General features: G+C 41.6%; 1 protein-coding gene and 1 long non-coding RNA gene across 3 annotated transcripts in view; one reads left to right on the forward strand and one right to left on the reverse strand.

Annotated features, from left to right (window-relative positions):
* Positions 1-258: 258 nt before the first annotated feature.
* Positions 259-23,449, reverse strand: part of RAMP3 (receptor activity modifying protein 3) — a 45,446-nt gene continuing 22,255 nt past the window's right edge. For both annotated transcript variants that reach the window (XM_053953443.1, XM_053953437.1), the window contains one exon: positions 259-1,736. In XM_053953443.1, the coding sequence (XP_053809418.1) occupies positions 1,481-1,736 (256 nt within the window). In that variant the 3' untranslated portion in view covers positions 259-1,480. The remainder of the gene's footprint in view (positions 1,737-23,449) is intronic.
* Positions 18,112-20,952, forward strand: LOC128793949 (uncharacterized). The gene is made up of 3 exons (XR_008432940.1): positions 18,112-18,815; positions 19,548-19,860; positions 20,893-20,952. It is a non-coding gene; the product is annotated as an uncharacterized LOC128793949 (long non-coding RNA).

Consider the following 23,449-nt stretch of genomic DNA (forward strand, 5'->3'; position numbering starts at 1 on the left):
GAATTCTTCCAACATCAGAGTAATGAATAAACAAGTTGGTGCCTTCAACCCTTGTGAACAGAAGTGAAAACAAACCAGTACAGCTCATAAGGGTTATTTATTTATCTATACACAATGTATGTAGATAAATAATCTAGCACTTCTAATTTGATTCAAGCTTGGAAATGCTTTTCATATTCACAAACCTACATCTCAAACATGGAGCCAGAACCTTAAAGGAGAAAATCTAACTATAAAATATATAAAACACAATTACCCAGCCATTTAGCTCTATTTTATTTGTGTGCATAAGGTATGGAAAAATGAAAAGTCACTTGTAACATACATTGCACACTTGTCATAGAAAAGCATTGGATGGAATGCATGTTGTGAAAAGAAGGTTTGCAACACAGAGTTCTTTTGTTGTGAGCATATGATCTTTATTTCAACTATTACATAATTTTGTAGAATAAGATTTCTGAGTTAAATTTTTCTCTTTCCTCCTACTTCTATTCCAAGTTTTGATGTTCATACTTTTGTTCCCACACTCTTCACAGGACAAAGAATTATTTATGTACAATACTCTGAAAGGCACTTCAACATGACACCTTTATATTTATTTGTAGTATATCACTTGCACAAATTGGAGTGAGAGTGGGGAGTATACAGTGAACACAAGTCATCAAGAATAATATTTATAAAAGAGGAAAAATAAAAAGTCTGGCATATGAAAGTTTCTTCATTATTCCTTAGTATATTTATAACCAAACAATTTCCTCTCACATTTTCCAGCTCTGTAAAGTAGGATTTGTATATCCTCCCAAAGTTTGTTTGTAAAACATACAATTCCAAGCAGCCATGCTTAAAGGAATTTTATAAACTATTTTATAATGTGGCAGGATAATTTCTCTGTGCAGATAGTTGTAGACACAGAAGTTGTTTCTTTGCCAGAACAATACTTCCCAGTTTTGATAATGATAATTTTGACTAGCTTCTAAAAAAAGCTGCCACCTGGTTATATCCCTAATCAGTTCCTGTGCCAGGGATCTCTCCAAGACACAGGGTTCACAGATTAAAACCTTGAGCATCCTGCGCAAAACCTCAAGAGATATCACTTCCCCCCAAGTCAGTATTACAGACATACAGCTTTGCAAAACTTTAACAGCCATCTTTGCCCACAGGAAAGTAACTTTATTCCTTTTGCAGACAAGGGGTCCATTTGCCTGGGAACTCTCCTGTTTCTGGAAGCTGCCTGTGAATTCCATGCTGATGAGGCTTGATGGAAGTAGAGTTGTCCACCAGCAATACTCATGGTCAAGACAGAAGCAGTGACGCAGCAGCAGCAGCAGCAGGCAGCTCTTCATTTATGGGAGCATCTCAGTATCTCACTGGTTCCATTTCAGCAGATCTGAAATCTTTATGCCATGTTCCTCTCTTTATCCTTCTTTCTCAGTGTTTAGGGAAGAAAGAAATGAAGAAAAAGAAAGCCCAGAGGAAGAACTTACACCAAGAGATCACTTCTCTTGCTGCACCATACTACCAGTGTTATCATAGCACATGTCAACATGACTGGGATCAAGATCAGTGTTATGAGAATTTCATCCGGTGGATCTTCCCAGTGAACCTTTTCTGAAGTACAGTTTGAAAAGAATTGTTTATGAATTCCAGTGATAAAGCCTTCTGCAAGGGGGTTTGGCCAAAAGCAACTTGCATTGTTGGCTTCACGTTCTGTGCACTGGGTAAAGTTTTCATAATACCTGGGGAGTGGAAGAAAAATAAGAGAAGTTGAAATAGAATGTATATGCATATTACACTTGGAGAAAGCTACAGAGGGCGCCATATGAAATCTCTGAGTGTGTCTATCATGTAGATACTCTGCTGAAGGACCTCCAATGGAAGCTGTGGCACAGCAAGGCACAAGGAGAACTCACATGTACCAATGCAACTGAGATTTATTCTGAAGTTCTGAGATCCCAGATGGACAACAGTTAAACCCCAACTACAGCCAGGGCCTCCTAGTGCCACTTAAGCACAAACAGAACTCCCTTACTACAGACATCTACAGATTCTTTAAAAAACATGCACACAAATGTGCAAAGAACAGGACATTTTGAACAAAGTATGGATATTTCATGCCTCAACTGCCACCAGACATGATGTTGTCGTGAAAATTATGATGTGGCACTAGGACTGAACCACGACATGCAGTACTGTGTAAAAACTCTGATTCTGTTGCACTCTCATGTAAGAAAATAATGGGAAAATAAACACATAGAAAGTTAGCTTTTGACAAAATTCCTCTTTTTTCCAATTCCAGCAAATGCCCACCAGGGAATAAATAAAGAAATAAATTCTAATTACATGTTTGCTTATGAAAGGATGGGAATTCCTTGTAATACCTAACATGTGATTTCAATATTGCATGTTGCGGCATGGCGTTCTTCTCGCCCTGGTCCGGATGGCTCGAGAGCCCGGCTAAAGGCGTTGCCTCTTGGCCGGACTGGGGTTGCCGCATGTCCGGGCACTCTAGCGCTGAGCACACCGGCATGGGCTAGCCACGCTCTGTAACCGACGCTGAGAGGAGGTAAAGAGGTGAAGGAGGCACACCTTGCCCTGTGTGGCTGGAGAAAGTTTATTCCCACGTGGTAGCCGCGGTGGAGGGCAGCGTCCATCCCCCAGCGCCCGTGTGGACAAGATGGCGGAGAGACAAAGAGACCGTGGGGTTATATAGGGGGCGGGCAAACAGGGGCAGAAGCCCCCCTCGCCCAATGGGGACAGGCAACGGGGGAGTGGCGTGGACCACAGCAGCCAACAGGAACACAACAGGGGTGTGTACAGGGTTCTGGGACGAATAGGGATATGGGGATGGGGTAACTGACACAGAAGTTTCAGGAGTGAACAGGGCGGTGACCACAAGACTGCCATGGGAATGCTCCAATGGTAAGTGACCCGGAGCGAACCATCGCAGGGGGAAATGGGGGTACACAGAACTGGCTAACTAACATTATTAAAACCCCTAACTGAACCCTACCCGGGATGCAACAGCATGTACTAAAATTTACTTGTCCAGGAGAATTGGCTACCTCTCAGGAAAAAAAAAGCCAAAAATAAGCCTAAAGGAGTTTTGTGGTGTTATTATAAGCCAAAGAAATTCAGGAAGTGAAACGGATATGGGGGAGAAGATCAGAAATTAGGAAGACAAAGAGTGTCTGGTCAATTCATGAATACGGCAAAAAATAAGGAAGCTGAATTTTTTGTCTGTTGCATTTATTTTAGTCCTGAGTGACTCAATAATCTCACTTCAAAGGGGAATTAAAAATAGAGAGAGCAAAAATCCACATGACATCTCCAGGGACAGCATCCTTTTACAGCATCTGAAGACCCTACTCTCCCTTATAGTCCATATAAATATGGACTCCTGATGATTGACTCGTTCTGACATTAAGTCCTACAGGGGACTAAAATGTTGACTCAATGCTTTGTTGTAAACTAAAGGAGAAGAGACATTCAGCATTTGGGCCAAGACTGAAGTCTACTGTCTACTGTGTATCTGTCAGGGGAGATGTCTGCCCACCCATGCTAAAACCACATAGGTTGGGAACACAGTCTGCTAAGCATCTAAATTCTCAGGGCTGTGTTCACAGAAGAAGAAAAAGCATCACAGAAAGGGCCTTCGGCAAGTTCCTTGTAGTTCTCAGTCTCAAGGAGTTTGAGCCAATACTGCTTCATTCATAAGCAAACACACTGGACAATCTAATGCCAAACTCCAGCATGAAGATGCATATATGCACAATGTATGTGTATTTTAAGCAAAGTGACTAGAAAGGAAGCTTTTGTAACATCAGCAACCACAGGAAAGCAACAGGAAATAAGCTAAAAATAAAATACAAATATCATCTGTTTGCTATTTTAATAGTGTCATTCTTCTGTGTGACCTAATGGCATCCATTCTTTATGTCTTTGGAATAAATTAGGAGCTGGAGATGTCTAGTTGAATGTGGGAGATACAGTCCCAGAGGACCTGAAGAGCAGCAGGTCTGAAGGCAAGGCTACAAGGTTCAGCAGGCTACAATTCAGAGATGGAGAAGCATCCAGCTGCCCAGAAAGGTCAGTGCTCCACGTGGCACAGACACCAGACAAGTCTCCAGAATGCTGGACTCTGCTCCAGCCTGCTCTGGGCCATGCTCTCATGAGCCCCTCTGTGCCATCAATGGCTGCTGTTACAGCCACCCCAATAAGAAAATCAACAATAAATCCAGGTGATTTCAGCATAGAAGTACCCTAAGCTCAAAGATTTGTTGATGTAATTTTTTTCTCTGTATTTAAAATCATATAGAAAAATTAGTGTTCTACAAAGAATCCTGTAGATTTTTTTCTTAAATGTTATATGATATAAACAAAAATATTTTCCACTGATTTTTGATTGTAAATACAACACAGCTAGAAAAAGTTGGTTGTGTTGCCAAAAGGCCAGATAAAAATAACTTGGGAGATAAATTGTATTTGAAATACTGAATCCTAACGGCCAAAGTAGAATAAAAATGTTATTGTAATAGTTGGAATTCCTTACAATATTTCCTTAAAACCTTCTCTCATGAAAAAAAGGGGAAAAAAAAAAAACTACCTATAACTCTATAACTCTAACTCTTAGTTCACACAACTGTGAGAATGTAGATATAGGAAAATTTCAGTTGCTGGAAAATTGCATGTCTGCCAGTAAAGCAGAAATCACTTAAATATTTATGTAGTTTTGTAATTTAGAGTTAATGCACTGCAACAGAAAGTTCATACAAAAAAAAAAGATCCTCTCTGCATGGCACTGTGGAACAGCTGCCTCAGAAGGGAGCAACTGCATCCTCATTACTACAGCATGGATGTTTTTGTAGTTGATCAATTGGTTTGGAAGTTGGGCTTTTTTAAGAGGGAGATGCGGGCTAATAGATATTTAATTCCAGTTCAGTTCTCCTATGTCTAATCCTTTCACGTCTTACGTAATTCCCTTTATTCAAATGGTAAAGGCAGGAATAGGAAACCTTTCCATTCTGTATAATAAAATGGCTATGACAAAGATGTCCTGGCCTCTGACTGGAGATACTTCAAGGAGAAGGGCATTAAAGTTCCACAACTTGTGAAAGGAAGGAATGAGAAATTATACTTTCCACTTATTCCTCGAACAAGTAACTGGAGAGCACATTGGAGTTCAAGTTCCTTAACTTTTCAGATTATAAGAGGGTGTGAGAACATTCTTATTCTTTGTGCTGAGACACATTTTCCTCTCTTTCAGGCTAGCAACAAGGGACCTAGGTAGTACTCAGGAAAGGGATATTCACTGGGATCCAGGTCACAAGCTTTGTGACAAATGAGCCAAAAAATTAAATGCATTTCAACTCAGCTAAGTAGTCCAATACAAAAAAACCAAAATCTAAGCATAGTCTGAGCTGCAAAATTCATATAAAGATGTGTTTTGCCCTGATACGCTCAGGACAACTGCAGTTTCTATTGAGGAATCAGCGCCCTCGCCATACTGCACATTATTGAAAATACTTTCAGAGAACACAAAAAATAATTCCTTTCAGAGCAACCTCTGAACTATAACACATTTGTCATTAAAGATAATTTTAATATTCTAGAACAATACCTCATTTTCAGAGCACATACATTTTTTGTCCTGTACTTTATGTTTCCACTAAACCAGATAGTAACAACTGTGTCACTGGGGTTTTTTTGTTGAAACTGTGTAGTATTTTATTTTGTGAGAAGATATATTTTAACATGTTACCTATAACTAAGAACTTGGACAGTAGGCAGTTATTATGGGGAATGGTAGTGGACACATTTGCCTTAATGGAACAGTGTTTCATGGAGTGTCCACTCAAACTATTTAAATGGATAGCTGGGTTTATTACATTTCATCTATCTCAGGGTACACAGCTGCCTCTTGCTCAGGGCACTTCTCAGGCTAAGTGGGGCTTGAATCTCATCTGTAGTTTAAGTATTTTCCAATGCAAAATTGTTATTTGAAAGATTCACAAACAATTATCAAAAAGCCAAATACATATATATTACTTAAGACAAATATTTGAGGGCATTTTCTGGCTGCAGCCAGTAGACGCACTGTCAGTTCCAACAGGAGAATCTTTCCACCTCTCCAGCACTCATGGACAGACCACCACAGAGACAATCAGCACATAAGCAATCAGGAATGTTTTGCAGTTGCTTAATGAGGAGAGCCAGGGATTAAAAACTGAAACACCACACTTCCACTACCCCATTTTAAATAATTCTGCTTCATGATTCCTGATATAATTATAGAAGGGTAGTACTAGATATATATAATACTAGATATATATATATAATATTGTGAGTAATTTTTGTTATTTTGAGTCCACCAAGTACTGAGAATACAGTGAAAAATCTCGCTACCATAATTGAGTCTTGATGCAACCAGGTAATAGATACACCAGGGACACTCACTCCTGCGACTCTACAATTCCAGACAGCAATCTAGAGGCACTGTTCCAGGACACTACAAGTCATGTGGTGTATTTTAATAAAGATGCTTTAAAACTAATTGCTTTCCCCCAGATTATTCAACCAAAATTTTCTTTATACACATACATATTAAATTGGATTATCATCCTTTTAACCTCCACCCAGACTGGAATACAAAATGTTGAAATGTAAAAATACCTTTCTTACAGCATTTCCAGATGAAGGGGAGGCAGGAAGTAGCAAAAAATCTCACAAAAATAAAAAGTCTATTCTTATGTGAGATGCAACCAGACTGTATAGAACTTCAGCATGGAACAGCCTGGATGAACTTCAAGTAAGGATCCAAACCTTAAGACGATCATTTCCAGAGGTTTCACCACCATGTTAAAAGGACAGCTTTAATTTTATAGCAAGTTAGGAGCCTGTAAATATGGTGGAATATTCCTGAGATTTTCTCACTCAACATCTCTCCAAACAGATTTGTGTCTGTGTCTCACCATTCCTTTAATCACGTATCTTCTGCCAAGATGAGTATTCTCACAATCACATTTCTACCTCCCTAATCAGATCAGATCTACTGTTGTGCAGCTCCAATACAGAATTCAGCCTCAAGAAAATAATGTGCTACAAAAACACAAGGAAGGAAATTAATGGGGGTGGGGAGAAATGGATTTAATGAAAAAAATATAAAGTACAGTTTACTCTCATGCCACTAAATAATGGACATTGTGACAGATTCACTCACTTGGGTCGAAAATAATAAACTGATTCTGGTATCCTATGAAGTAATTACAGATCTCCACCCTTAGTTTCACATCAACTGCTGTCAACAGCAAAATAAACTGAACTAAAAACACAAAACCGCACAACTATTACTATATTGTTGTTAATTCCCTAAAGATACAGACAGAAAATATAAAGAGCAACTATAGATGTAAGCAGTTACTTTATACACCTAATGGCCATCTCTAATGAGCAGCAGAAACCACTATATTAAGCAAATGTAGAACAAGGAGGTAAATGTAGCCTGACATAAGGTACTGCATTATTAAGATCAAATATTTAGTAGTACCGGAATTTTACCAAGCCAAAAATTTCAACTGGCAAGCAGGCTTTACCTTCCACCACTCCTGACTAGATTTTAATGATTACTTAGTTGTACACAGCCCATTTTTGTAGAACACCCAGTAAGAGGGGAAGTAGTCTCTGAAGCCATCACTACATCATGTTTTCATAAGTCAATCCCATAACTCCCTTGAATTAGACAAAAATCAAAAGAGTAAGTGAAGGCAAATCCTAATCCCACAAACACTTAAGCATACATATCTAACTTCTTATAAGCACAGTATCTCATAAGTAGCCATCATTGATGGTGTGTGGAAGAAGATGTCCCTAATATAATGAATAGAATCATTACATATCTACTCCTAACAGTCAAACACATAAGGCTTGTGATTCTGTCAGAGAAATGCAAAATTTAAAACCTCTTATTTATGGATCAAGTTTCAAAGTTTTTGTGAAGTTGGTCAACTAGTGAAAGCCTTCATTTTCTTGGGCTTCTCACCAAAGGAGACAGAATGTTTCTGGGGGCAAGCATTGTTTTTGTGTACATCAATATTTGAAATTTTACAGCTAAAATTTTAAACCTTATAGTAGAACATGTGAACAGAAGCAGTTGCTAGCCCAGAACTGCTCTGAGCTCACGCCACAGTTCAGGAGCTCAAGGCTTTTAATTCCTTCTGGATGAACCAAGCTGACAGGTGAACAGAGAAAATGTGGCTTGAATTCAGACTGGCACTACACAGCTGGGCCTCCAGACAGCCACTCAAAACAAGCAACTATGAAGACAATAATTTTTCTGACCAACAGACAAAAACTCACAGAGAAAGAAATAACAGAAAGGTCCTTCTTCTTCATTCCAGCTTACATCTACAAACAATTGCTTCATATTCAATTTTTATTAGAATATTAAAGAGTATTAAAGTGTCACTTGCTGAGCGGAAGCTGTTATTAGTTTCCACTTAGTCCAAAGGAGCACAAGCCTTTTATAATACCAGAGCACTATTTCTTCAAGTGGAAAGAGAGGAGAGAATTATCTGGAAATATGCAGTTGTGAAACAGAAATCATCAGTCAATCAGGCTTACATTTTGAGGAACACCCACTATAGCATCTCCACAGATTGAAAAATTTAAAAAAAAAAAAAAAACAAAAAAAACCAATCTGTTTCTAAGTTGAACTTTTCATCATCATTTTCATAACCCTCCTCCCATAATTCTTATGAGCATGTAAAGAATTGCACTTTTACTGATTATTTATGGAAAATGGATTTTATACAAACTTTAAAAAATTCCTGTAATTAAAAAAGCCACTTGCTTTGGGAGGAGAGTGGCTGTTGTGTTTTGCTCCAAGCAGAGCACAAATAATGGGAGTTAAAAATCAGTTGACTAATTACAGATCTTAAGCTTCAGATTATGTCAGCTACTGGACTAGTTAAAGAATAAATCCTTTTTGCAGTCTTGCATAATAAATGAATTATGTGAAATTACAATCTAGGCACAGACAGTTCATAAACGAGACCAAAACTGATGAAAAATTAACCATAAAATCAGAGGAACAGTAACAATATCAGAAATTGATTTAAAATTAAGCATAAAGACTATTGGGGAAGAATCCTAATATAGAAAAGTTCTGCTTATCTACTATTCAAGTACATTATTATGTTTTAGCATGACTTTGACAGCACAGCATGTTCACCACTTTATGTGTTTTTTTTTTTTTTCCTTTCTTATGTCTTCCCCTCTTACTTGTGGTAGAAAAAACACATTCATTCTCCTTATGTAACTTCTTCTTGTGCTGTGTGGCTTCCCAAGACTGTTCCAACATCTCACACACACAACAGAACCAAATGGTGGACCCAAAGAGTCTTACTCCTTATCCACAACTGTGTATGAAAGATTTGAGTGTTGCAACACTCCCTGGAGTTGCTTAAGGGTAAGCCAGCAACCTCCTAAGCAGGTGGAAAAAATATTATGTCCAAGGATTTTGGACAATGTCCAGCCAGACTGTGTGTAGATCAGAAGCAGAGGGACCCAGCATCTTGAGACTGTCACCTGGGAAAGGTAGCAGTTTCTTAGCTCCTGGATCTGCTAAGTTTATTTAACTTCATCTTGGGCCCAGCTAAATTCTACCTCAGTTTGAGGAAGAACAATGTAACATGGCACATCACCTGTGAAATGTTACAGACCCTTGACATAAGAAAGCTGTTATGGGGTCTGATAATATTTAAGCACTGTGAATAGCCAAGTAGTCGGATATTTTCTGAGCCTTTATCCAATTCCTCTTTGGCTGATGAAAACAATTACTTATTTTCATAGTGATGCTGTTTCCCTGCACAGAAACAGCCAACAGCAAAAAGAACCTTACATTTTTGCACCTACTTTTTATAAGAAGTAATACTAATACCTTACCCCTGCATACTACAAATCAGTCTAGATATATATTAGATATATATACTCCCCAGTAACAGGAAGCAAAATTCCATTATAGATTACAGTGCAAATTATACATAAGTGTGATAAGTTATACATAATATAGAACTTATGTGATAAGTTATACATAATATAGAACCATCTTAAGATCATTGTGGTTCTTAAGCTACCTTCCTGCAGATAAAAATTGGACTCAGCACCTCAGTGATAACTCCCAGTCCCACAGGCAGACATAGAATCCACTTCCAGATGGCAGAACTCTCATTTGAATATCTCTATGTTTATTTTATAACTATACCTTAATATGAAATGGTACATTTTATCAGGCAGTGAAATGTATGAAAGATATTTGTATATCTGAGAGAAATGCAAAACATCAATTTCTTGAGAGCTGCAAATAACTGTGCTTATAATTGTTTATCAGTGCACTATTGCCTTGACAACCTTTGATTTCCACTCCTTCTATACTCAGCATTTATCTTAGAGGAAATTTTTTTTTTTTACAAAGCTGCCACATCTCTATTATTTTTATAAGCACTACAGGCGTCTCATACATTCCCTTCAAGTTTGTCAGTGCAGCCAGCAACATGTGTCTGCCTTTTGCAGATTACACAACAGGCTGAAGAAGGTGACTTATCTGCTTAAGAGTGCAGAAGACTGCATTTCATGTCTTGGAATTACTTTCCAACACAGAATTATATACTATTCTGTAAAGATAAATAGAAATGCTACACCATTGGCAATTAACCATATAAAATACTTTTCTTTTTTTTTTAATAGTGTTACATAATAAACTTCTGTGATTGAAACAAGACCTTGAATACAAAACATAGTAGCATTAATTCCACATGCAGCCTGGAGCAAGAAAATCTATTTTTTTGTCTCTGCTGAGTTAATCTCCATTATTGTATGTTCGTGGTTGATCCATTTAGAAAACAAGAATGTAGAAATTGTTTTGCAAACCAGAAGTACCAGAAAAGTTTGCATCAACTTTTCCTTTTCATAATACATTTATATTTTAATTTTCATTTTCACTGCCTCTAAAAATATATTGTCCATTATATATGCATTGCCTAATACAAAATACTCAGTCTAACAAGTTATACCATACTATTTTACCACCAAGCAACTTTACACAGAAATCTTATGCAATGGTTTTTATTAAATACAGCCTTTAATAATAAGCTCCATGAAGACTGGTTTTGATTACTGATCTTACCATAATAAAATTCAAAAAGGTCATGAAAGGTGTTGAAAGGCATATCAGCTAACAGTCCTGAGATTTAACAGAACTGCTTCCTAACATCACCTCTAAATTGCTTACATTATTTTTTCCAAGTAATTTAGAATTATTATATTCTTATATCTTTAACTATTTGTTAGTTGAGTTGGAAATATGAGCATTGACATACTGATACCACCTTGTGAGTGTAAGCCACCACCATTAGTCCAAGGCATCTGCTGAAGTACACATCAATTTGACCCACAGCACCCTTGCTAAAATATTGTTACTGGGGTCTTCAAGTGACATCAACTTCACCAGTGTTGAAAACTCTTTCAGAACTTCATGAAAATACTGATATTTATATCACTGACCTCTTGGCAAATACCAAATTTCATTCCCTTTTTAAAAAAAAAATAATCAGGACAAATAAATGTAACAGGTGTTAAAACTTGCAGGAAAAAGCACCTGAAAAACTGAAATTTGACATTAAAAACTGAAAAGTTTTCAGCACTTGATAATGCTTCCTACTTAGCAGCAGGCTCAGAAGATCCTTCTCTTTTTTCATACTAACAGAACTTCCACAAAGATTTGCAACATTATTGATAAATTGAAAAACATAAAGTTTTGAGCTCTTAAAAACCTTGAAAAGATGGATAATGAGCCGGGAAAGCATATTATTCTGGCATGATATATGTTTTTTAATGGAAGACCCAATGTCTCCCATGGTTTAACAAAGAAAGAAACAGTTATCCCTTATGAATATCAAATTCCAGTTATTTTCTCTTCTCCCCATTCCACTGCACTGGTATCCTTGAATGGTGGCTTTTGTAGACTGTGATTACAACATGTATTGTGGTATAAATAACAAATACATAGTTTTAGTTCACCAAATCTGAGTTCTTGGTAGTTAGTGTATTTAATTCAGCAGCCTCCCAAAATATTGGCAAACTTCTCCTTATCCTCTACAATAAAATCATTCACTGGTTTCAAGTGAGCTCTTCAAAACAAGGTTTTGTTTGCAAAAAGCAAGATTTTTCAGTGTCTAAAATGAAAACCCAAGAAATCTCATCAGACAAAAAACTGATAAGGCTTTGCTAGTTTGTAGCATAGCTATGTCTATGATATGCTGCAAAACAAACTGATGGCTTGGCATTTATAAGCAGGGTGGTCTGCCGGTCATTACAGAATTTAGAAATGCCAGTGTTCTTAATATAACATTAAAATTCAGAAGTCAGAGTAATTCACTAAAAATTCAACATTCATTAATGTTTTTCACCACCCTTCTGCATCATGTAAGACAGCCACCAAAAACACTGTTTTAGAGAAGCACTGCTGTAATTCTGCACTAAAGAGAGAAAAAGTATCAGAAATTAGTATCCAAAGGCTTTCCAATACCTTACCTGGAATTATCAAATATAGACTTTATTTTCACAGCCATGTATTATATAAAATGTCTGTGCCTTTCCTTTGTAGTAAAGGTGAAAACTATAATGGACTAAAGAACCATATTTCAGCCTCTGCATCTATCAGGAGGAAAGCAGAGAATAATATATAAGGGAATAAAGTATTCCTGCCTCATGTCGAAACCTGGTGTTGGAATTCAAACTAATCACTTTATTTCTATTCATCAGGACATATTCTTATCTACAATACAATACAATACAAAATAAAGCCAATACTTTTCATATGAAAGTATGATCTGAAATCAAGATCCTATTGAAGATATTTTTCTATAGGCCCATTAAGGGACCCACTGTGCCTTTGTATCAACCTCACAGCAACTAGGATGGCTGATCCCAAAACAGCACATGATTGTACACATTCTGAGCACAGCCCTGTACCTGGCTACTCCATGAGATTTTATAAACTTTAGGTTTCTTTCATTCCCAATGTTTTAAATAATAGATGGCAAGCATTATTATTTCTGCAATGAAAAATTGCTATTGTCAGCTACCAGCATGACAGCAACACAAGTGCTCAAATACGACGTTCTTTTCCATTGTTTTACTTCCTCACACCTAACTGATTTATAAGCTGCTTTGCTTTTGTTTTGAAAAGAAAGGCATGAGTCACTGAAGAAAAATAGTATGTTTCTGGGATAACAATTACCAGCCTGGTTTTGCCATTGTTGCCATGAGTTTTTAGATGACTTTTTTAGTACAAAACTACTGTTAAGTTTTGATAGGTAAAGAGGTGAGAGAAATACACAGGTAAAAAATATTAAATATCAGCATCATCTTAATTTCACCGAGAGCTTAAAAAAAAGCAGCAACTGTATCTGTATGAGAAGCTCAAAGGAAGAAAATCCTACTGAAGAAGACCAAATGCTGGCATCTACCACACCAGTCCTTTTCCTATACTCAACCGAACTCTAAATGCTAAATCAGCTCCACTGACATGAGGCCACGCAAAGTGCAGGTTTACTCAACCTTCCATCACAGAGACACTGAGATGACAAATGTTTTCTTCTATAAAATCTGGACTAACAAAACTGGGGTTCAGAACTTGCAGCTGGCTAAATAAGGGATTTTGGTCCCCCTTCTCAGTTAGATCTTCAGGGGAAAAGAATACATTACTCTTCAGATACATACATAACTTTAGGCAACAAAATTGCAGAAAATTACCCAGAGAACAGGCAATAAGATGGCCTTTTGTTGTGCAAGCACATTTGTGATTTGCAGCATTTTCATCATGACTTTGCCCAAGGTAAACCATAACCAATGTACTTGTCTGTCGACAGGGATATGAATCCCAACACAAATACAGACAGCCCCTTACTAACATGACACAAATGAGGAAGGGTGGGAGTCCCTTTAATCAGTACTGTTCTGGATTTAAAATTGTATGTGCTGGTCACTCAAAAATCCAGTTTCCAGCAGCCCCAGGTTGCCTTTCATGTGACAAAATCACATGCAAAAATACAGAATCAAGACTTTTCTGATAATATTTAAAAGAATGAACCAAAGGTGTCGGCTTTCTAATTGTGAGACCATTACCGTTGGAACATATTAGCTCACACGAATCACTGGTTCATCTCAGTTGCAAAACAAACCCAGCGGTTTGTCTGAGATTTTCACTAGGGATTTGTACTGAGATTTGATACTAAGGAATATGTTGACCCTATCTGCGGGGATTGCTGGACTCCAGGACGGTGTGGGTGGGTGGTAACGAAGGATCTCTGAGGCCCGGTCTTTAGAGCATAGGGTTTATTGTAAAGGATGAAGGGCCTTGCTTAGAGTTGCTAGCCGCAACTCGTGGCAGGCCCAGGGAGAGCGGGGGGAGAGAGAGATGGTGCCAGGTGGGTGTCCCAGCAGGAAGGTCCGAGAGAGAGAGAGAGAGAGAGAGAGCGTCCGGTCCCTCGGCCACACCTTATCAGGGGGCTTCAAGGTGGGCTGGGACAGGACTTGGGCCAATGGGGTTACAGACATCGGATACTTCAGGGGAGGGTTACAGGTGAGGGATGAACCATACATTGGGGGGTGAGACAGGACATTCCATTTGGCCTTAGGATCTATCAGAAAGGGGGGATTGCATTATTGTTTTCGGGATGCTCAGTAATGAAGGTTTGGTATTTCAAACCTTGTTTTCATCTCGATATCTATATTCTCTGATTCTTTTGCCAGGCCCTCATATTTATAGGGCCTTGCTATTTCATCTTCCCCAACATCTCCCCCGTTCTGATGAACAACTAAGATGCTAGATACTGTCTTACTCATTATGTTCTGCACACACTGAAGTATACAGGGTACTGCTACTAAAACTACAATTATCACTATCAGAATAATCAAACCTACTTTACAGAGTTCCTTTAGCCAAGGTGCAAAGCTCCAACCATCAAACAAATCGTCTAGCCAGGATGGATAGACAGATGGTATCAGAGTCTGAAGACTTGGCTAAAGCAACCCAGACATTCGTCTTTGGTTGACTTACAGGTAAAGCTTCACTACAAGAACTAAAACAAAAGAACAAAAGCAACATGCACGCGCGCAAACGATAAAACTTCATTCTTTTCTTGAGCTGTTCCTGGCAGATCACTTTCTCCTGATGATTCTGCGCAGCTCAGGTCTGGGTGCTTGCTTCTTGGTTTGTACTTGTGGAAGTACTGGCTGATGTGAGGGTGTCAGCGGGCTTCACGTTCTTTGCTGGGACTTTAGATGCAAGGCAGTTAGGACTTCAGTAAGCTTTTGGTCTCGTGCTTCTGCTTGTGCTGCTTGTGCTTTCGCTTGCGCTGCCTGTGCTGTAAGAGCCCTTTCAATTTTCTCTCCTAGAGTTTCTCCAAGTTCATTTACTTGAACTGTTGCTACATGCTGTGGGCTCCCAATTTTGCTGCAGGCATCAATCATTTCAGGCACTGTAGGTCTTTCTTTTCCCAGGGCTTTGATGACTCTCTTGCATTCCAAGTTTGCATTATTTTCAATGATGTCTCGTATCACTATTGGACGGGCTATATCATCACCGCATTGTCTTTCTGCTGCTTGGATCACCCGGTCCACAAATGAGGTGAATGGTTCAGATGACTCTTGACTAATTAGATTGTAGGCTTTTTCAAAAGTTCCTGCAGGCTGAACTTGCAAAAAAGCCTTGCGAGCCATCTTTTTGATGTCATCTAACACCATTCTGGGTAAATTCACTTGATTTTCATTCTGGTCATCCGGTGGGTCACCTATTAATTTAGATAGGGTGAGGGCGCGAAGGTCTGCATCAGTACATTGTCTATAAGTGTTTAGTACCCCTGAAGCAGTCTCTTCCATTTAAGTTCCCATAGTATATACTGTGAGTCTGTAAGAATTATAGCAGCAAGATTTTTACAGTCATTTGGTGTGAGTGTATGTCCTTCCAGGGTACTTTTCAGCAATTGTCTAAAATATGGAGAGGAGATACCATTGTCCTTTATTGCTTTTCGCAATTCTTTCACCTCATGAGATGGGATAGCTGTCCAAGTTCTGGGACCACCAGCTTGCTGGCTGAATATCACAGGCAGTGCTATAGGGTTTAGGCTTTCCTCTTTGCAAATGTCACGTGTGATTTGATTCCAGTCTGTCAGTTGAAGATTGTCAAAACTTTTCTGGGGATTTTCTAAATTTGTGATTGATTGATGCTGGTGACTTTTCAGCATTAAGAGGGTTGGCATTTGGAAATGCAATACAGTTCTCTATGTGTGTCACATTCGACCCTCCCCCTTCTCGTTGCACGGTTTGTGTGCTTGGTTGTAGTCCAGTCCTGCTTGGGTCAGGTGCAGGATGCGGTGGCTGCGGCACGGTACCCAGTGACGATGGAGGCAGGTGAAGAGCGGCTGGAGGCTGCGTCTGCGCAGGAACTGCTGGTGGCTGTAGCGTTGGAGTTTCCAGAGGCTGTGCGAGGCGGGCTGCAGTGGGGGCCACTTGTGATGAGGCTGTAACAGGCTCCGGCTGGGGTGGTGGTGTGGGCGGAGACACTTGTAGATGCGGTGATCCCTGAAGTTCTGGCGACACGGGCTGGTGTCCTGCAGCTGGAATTGGGAGCGATGGTGCTGGCGTGGGAGAGCACGGTGATGTCGGCTGGGGGTGGACTGCAGCATGGAGCGTGTGGGCGCCGGGAGGCTGGATCAAAGGCGTGGCGGAGGCGGCGTGGGGGGGCGGCGGTGTCGCGGCGTGAGGCAGGTCTGCCGAGGGTCGCAGGGACTGCGCATGCGGGGGGCGTGTCACGGGGTCCGCGTGGTGAGGCATCATGGCGGCCGCCTCGGGGAGCGCAGCAGGGACCGTCTCTGTGGCCACAGAAGGGAACGGCAGGGCGCCGCCGCCCGCAGGGGGTGGCAGCGCCGCGGCGTGGAGCCCCGGGGCATCCCTGCGCGGTGGGGGCGGGTCGGGCCGCGGCGGCACCGCGGCGCTCCGAGCCGGCAGCGGCGCCGCAAACAGCGGTGCGCTGGGGGGCTGAGAAGCAGGGGGCTGGGCTGCTCTCGCGGTTCCGGCGGTGGCCGCAGTCCCCGGCGCAGCTGCAGCGGTGGTAGGAAGGGGAGGGCTGGCCAGTGATGGCCGCGGAGCGGGGACAGGGCGCGGGGGGCTAGGCGGCGTCTGTGCCGCGGAGCTCAGCCGCTGGTAGCTCGCAATCTGGGCTGGAACAGGGACCATGGCGGTGGGCGTGTCTGAGGGGGGCAGTGACAACGGTGGGGGAGCCACCGCGCGGGAGGCGCGGGGCGGCTTGGCTGGCTGGGCCGCTCCGTCCCGCGGCACAAAGGACGCTGCCGTGGTCAGCACAGTAGATGCGGAATCGGCAAAAGGCACCGGCGGCAAAGAAGCGGCGGATGCCTGCGGCATGTCAGGCAGCGCCAGCGCCGCGGCAGCGAGGGGAACATGCGCTGCTTGCAAAAGCGTGGCCGCGTGACTCTGCAGGAGGCCGGCGATGGCAGTAGCCACAGAGGCACAGCACATGCCTGGGGGAGCGGCGGGACTCGCAGGGGGGAGGGGGGGTACAGCCGGGGCCGCGGGGGGAGGGGGGGCCGGGGCCGGTACAGCGCCAGCAGCGGGGGGTGTTGCCGCCATCACATTGCTGGGCGGGCTCGCTGGGGCGGAGGCGGAGGAGGGGCCCGACACGGAGCGGGGGGGGCGAACCGCGGCAACCGGAACAGCAGAGGTTAGTGGAATGGGGGGTGCGGGGGTGGAGGGAGCGGCGGGAGGGGCCGCGGGGTCTGGTGGGGGGGCTGGGGCAACGGACGCCGCGACCGCATGGGCGGGGGGAGGGGCCGCGGACGCCGCAGCCGCGTGGCGCGGGGGGGGGGGCGGGGGGTGTGCTCCGCTGCGGACTCGCGGCAGCATGGAGGGGATTTTCAGGGACAGCGTGGCCAGGCTGAGCGGCTGCCGCGGGCGTTTGCTGTGCAGCAAACAGCTCAACCAAGGCTCTGCACGCCGGGAGAAGGGGAACGCCAGTCAAATCCCAGCGTGAAATATCATTAAAGAGTCTATTTCCAACTGAGTCCCAAAAGTCTCTGGTAAAGACGGCTGAACGGTCCGCATTCGGGAAATTAAGTATAGTCCATTCTAAAAGGTTTTTAAGCTCTTGCTTAGGTAAAGTACTGTTACTGCAGCGTAAAGAATGCTTAAGTTCCTTATAGAGATCCCGATCAGGGGCAGAGTGGGATTGTCCCATTTTTACACCAGTGTAGCTCACCTCGATATCGCAGGGGCAGGGTCCTCACTCAGAACTCCGACGTGGGGGGCTGGCCAGGCACTCCAGTCGGCGCTCAGGACTCTGCTTGAGGTCCCCCTCAGAGCTCCGGTTTCAGGCGTCGCTCAGGAACGTCTTTCCATGCTCGGGGCCTCCAGACTCCACTCAGAGCTTCAGTGCGGGCAGTGCAGAGCAGTGCTCGCCTGTGCTCAGTGCACGTGGCGGGGTGCCACGGCGGGTTTCCTCAGAGAGCTCTGGGTAGCTGCCGCGCAGCAGCGGCCACCTATGCTCGAGGATTGCCAGGCAAATTCCTCCAAGAGCTACAGGTACTCGCTACCTTGTAACGAATTCCCGTGCTCGAGGATTGCCTCGGCAAAGTTATAGAGCTCCGGCTTCCACGTTGCTCAGCAACGATACGCCGTGCTCACGACACCGATTAGGAGGCTACAACTGGTTATTTAGTTACCGTCCATGGAGAAGTCTCCCACAGGTAGAAAAGCTGAAGAGGTCTTTCAGACACGTGGGGTTGCCGGTCTGTGGGGGTCGGTCTTCCTCGTTGGGCGCCAATCTGCGGGGATTGCTGGACTCCAGGACGGTGTGGGTGGGTGGTAACGAAGGATCTCTGAGGCCCGGTCTTTAGAGCATAGGGTTTATTGTAAAGGATGAAGGGCCTTGCTTAGAGTTGCTAGCCGCAACTCGTGGCAGGCCCAGGGAGAGCGGGGGGAGAGAGAGATGGTGCCAGGTGGGTGTCCCAGCAGGAAGGTCCAAGAGAGAGAGAGAGAGAGAGAGAGAGCGTCCGGTCCCTCGGCCACACCTTATCAGGGGGCTTCAAGGTGGGCTGGGACAGGACTTGGGCCAATGGGGTTACAGACATCGGATACTTCAGGGGAGGGTTACAGGTGAGGGATGAACCATACATTGGGGGGTGAGACAGGACATTCCATTTGGCCTTAGGATCTATCAGAAAGGGGGGATTGCATTATTGTTTTCGGGATGCTCAGTAATGAAGGTTTGGTATTTCAAACCTTGTTTTCATCTCGATATCTATATTCTCTGATTCTTTTGCCAGGCCCTCATATTTATAGGGCCTTGCTATTTCATCTTCCCCAACACTATCTGAAAGGAAACAGAAGAGGTAGTTATCCAGGAAATGACAAGGCTGAAGTACTCTAATGACCCTTTTGCCTTGGTGTTCACTGGAAAATGCTTCATTAACTTGCAGAAGGCAAGGCATGAATTTGGAGAATGAAGAACTACCCACAGTAGGAGAGTATCAGGTTCAAAAATATCTAAGGAACCTGAAGGTCCACAGGACCTGATGGCAGGCATTTGAAGATCCTGAAAGAACTGGCAGAGAAAGTAGAAACAACCCCCATTTTTAAAAGAGGAAACAACCCCCATTTTTAAAAAGGAAAATTAAAAGGAGCACCTCTCCTCTGAAGACAAGCTGAGATATTCACGGTTGTTAAGCCTGTAGAAGAGGCTCTCTGAAGACCTTACAGCACCTTCCAGTACCTATAGAGGACTAAAGAGAGGTGAGAGAGACAGTAGTGACAGAACAAGGGGGAATGGCTTTAAACGGAGAGAGAGTAGGTTTGGATTAGATATTAGAAAGAAATTCTTTATGGTCTAAAACAGGTTGCCCAGAAAAGCTGTGGATGCTCCATCTCTGGAAGTGTTCAGGGACAGGCTGGATGAGGCCTTGAGCAATCTGGTCTAGTGGAGGATGTCCCTGTCCACAGCTTGGAACCAAATGATCCCTTCCAATCCAAACCACTCAGCAATTCTACAGTTTTCACAGTACATTCCTCTTCTGTAGAAGTTTTGTCATTAGCAGCTGGATGCAATCGCTGATTGGTGTCTAGATCAGGCTTTGTGCAGCAGCCAGTGGGGAAGATAAAAAAACTTAGACGACCAACCAAAAAAATTACTCAGTTTGGAGGGTTCTTACATACACACTCAGCCAGTAGAGGTTCTTAGCTCCAAGCTTTAGGAAGTGTGGGCATATAATTTCATTTTGGGCTGCACATTTTCTTACAGACTTTGCCTTCCCATTGATCTTAATGTGATCCAGCTTTCTTTTATTTAATATTTCACTAAGTTTCTTTGAAAACTAGGCAATTTTACAGTTAGCTTAGTTGGGCCAAGTTGCAATGGGCAAAACTCCCACTGTCTTAAAAATTGCGCAACAAGATTACTTTTCCAAATTACATCAAATTTAGTCACACAGATTTTTTTCCCTTTATTCTTTTTTCAAATCCTCAGCATCTGTACAGGATATGGGTGGACTCCCTCATTATCTTCAATAAACTGTTTATAGAATTAGCATTTTATGTAAAGTGTTGTGGGAAAACTACACTAAGGCTGTACAGGAAAAATAGTTATTTACAGTGGGCACAGACCTTGGACCATGCACACAGTAAAGCAGAGAATTTCATCAGGTACACACACACACCTTCAATGAATCTGCTTCAGACATACAGATAAAGAAAAAATTTGCCCTCTTGTATTCTGCTATGAACTGAAATTTAAAACATCAAAAAAATGAGACTTTCAACATCTTCCAGGTGCTGTCACAGAGCCACTGCCTCACAGCCAATTAGGGACTCCTAGAGCTGTGAAAACAGGTAAAAAGAAACGTAGAGATTGGAGGAAGAAGTTTGTTACAATCAATTCTTTTTCTCAAACAGAACATCCACATCTGACCTGTGTTATATACACTACTTTGCTAGAACTCTCTTCCAAAACACAAATTGCTATTTCACCCTTGGACTCTAAACCCACAGCTATTCCTTGGCTGGTAAACACAGAATGACAGACTGGGAGCTCCCAAAGTAGCAGGTATGCAACCTTAGCCACTTGTGAGATGAGTGCTGCAACAACAGTATTGTCTTGAAATAAAAGAATGCCTCACCTGTAACAGATGACACAATCTGTTTATAGATGCAATGGATCAATACTAATCTTTTAAATGAAGAGTTGATGCCTTTCCATAATATACTCACTCTTACAGTGTTTAGAATAGTTGGCTATTGGGCAGATTGCATGGCCTGTATTATGCAATAGTGCAGACATGGCCACAGCTGTCTCTCTGGCCTCAGAATTACTGAAATGTGGGTAACTACACTCAGAAATATGTGGAAAATGGTGATGCAGAAGAGAGAAAACTGGTACTTGGGAGCAGGCCAAAAGCTTAAACAAGACACTGAAAATCACCTTTAGTACATTTTGGTCCCACATTTCCATAGGGGTTAGGCCTAGGAGACAGATGCAGATTTCTTTAGAGACTGTGTTCTAGCTAAATTGTTTCCAAGATCCAGTTAGAAGTATTTGAAAAACTGTTTTATGAGTTAAGAATAGAAAGTAATCTAAGCAATTACAATATGGAACATTTTTCAGGTTCGTGTAAGACAGCTCTGGGCACTTCCATCTTCATCTGGCCACTTGCTTCAGGAATTAGTCACACCTGGCCTCTCAACTGTAGTCCCACACCAGGATTTATCACACCACACAAAAAAAAAAAAAATCTGACTGTTAATAATGAATTTTGGCTTGTGGACAGTAGTTTATTTTACATCTTCAGCTGTAGTTGATAAATATTAAGAAGATAATAAAGAAATATAATACATAGTTGTTATATGTAATGCAGCACTAATAACATACATGTTACTATAAGTAGACATAACAGAAATACTACACATGAAAAATAAAAACCTTCCTGCAATTTTCAGTCTTCTGGCAAATGAAAAGCATATTTGCTTCTGTTAATTCCCCATATAGCTTTCACCCACACTTTAGTCTCTGCTTATTCACTGGCCATGTTCCATAAGTTTGAGTCTTTTAAACAACTTCATTGTATTTTCATCATCTTCTTCATCTTCTGCTCTCACTTAATAATCTAAAGGCCTCATCAAAACTGTGACGAGGCAAACTCCTTCTCTTCTGTCAATGAACACCTCTGGCAGTGTATTGAAGGTTTTATCTTTCTTGTAATCTGTTTGTGGTTGGCCTTCAAATTCTGATGTCCAAGCTAGAACCACTGAAACCTATCATGTCTAAATGACTTAAAATATGTTAAAATCCCACTTTGATCCCTCATCGTATTTCAACTTTTGAATACCTTTTGACAATTTGACCCTGAGTATTTATATTCTAACTAATTGCCAATCTTCATAGAAATATGCAAAAATTAATAGGGAAACTTTCATCTAATAGTGCTTCTGTAAAACTTTACCTGAGAATTTACTGTCTATATGTGATCATCTTACATTTCCGTCAAGATCAATATCAGCTGTGGAGGCTAAAACTCTCATATTGGTTTGCAGTACCAGCTGCCACACACAGAAGCCTTGTCTCTTCAAAATCAGTGAAAAGGCTGCTTTTTCAAGAGCACAAGTTTGTTAAGAATGTCAGAGATGTCGGAAAATCTTACAGGTTAATTAGGTTACAGCAAATTGGAGTCACTGCAAATTCTCTCAGAAAAGTTTGGCCAAATGGTGAAGCACTACAGATAATTGCTATTTACAATCCCATAACCAGAGGACAGCCATTTACACTGAAGAGCTAAAACTCCTCCATGAAACAAGGAATTTAGAAAATTAGCAGATTTCCATTAACTGTTACATTTCAGTATAAGTTACAAAGATTTATTTCTAAGTGAAAAGTGCCATATAGAAATCACTGCATGAAGAAACAGGCTTTTTTATACAAAATTATACAAAATTTTTTAATATAAAATTTAACCCACCATCTGATCCAGACTGATTAATTGTTACTGCTGGAGGCTAGATATAAAATCAGCACAACTAATACTAGCAGGTTTAAATATCTGAATTTTGACTGCCCATGGGTAGATAGGCCAGTTTTTAATTAATTTGTCAGATTACTCCAAAGAAAGAAGTGTTTCTGTCCCATCTCTCAGGGTTCCTCCAATGAGCTGGAATAAATTAACCTCTATGTGTCCCTGCTCACAGTAGAGGGGTTGGAACTAGAGGATCTTTACAGTCATTTCCAACCATTCTGTGATTCTATACACTTCAAATAACAATGTCTATTCTCAAAAGAATACAAATCTTAAAGGTAGATGCACATTTGCATTTCAGTGCAATGAACCCTTATGATAAG

This window comes from Vidua chalybeata, chromosome 1 (genome assembly GCF_026979565.1).
Source record: "Vidua chalybeata isolate OUT-0048 chromosome 1, bVidCha1 merged haplotype, whole genome shotgun sequence".
Classification (NCBI taxonomy): domain Eukaryota; kingdom Metazoa; phylum Chordata; class Aves; order Passeriformes; family Viduidae; genus Vidua; species Vidua chalybeata.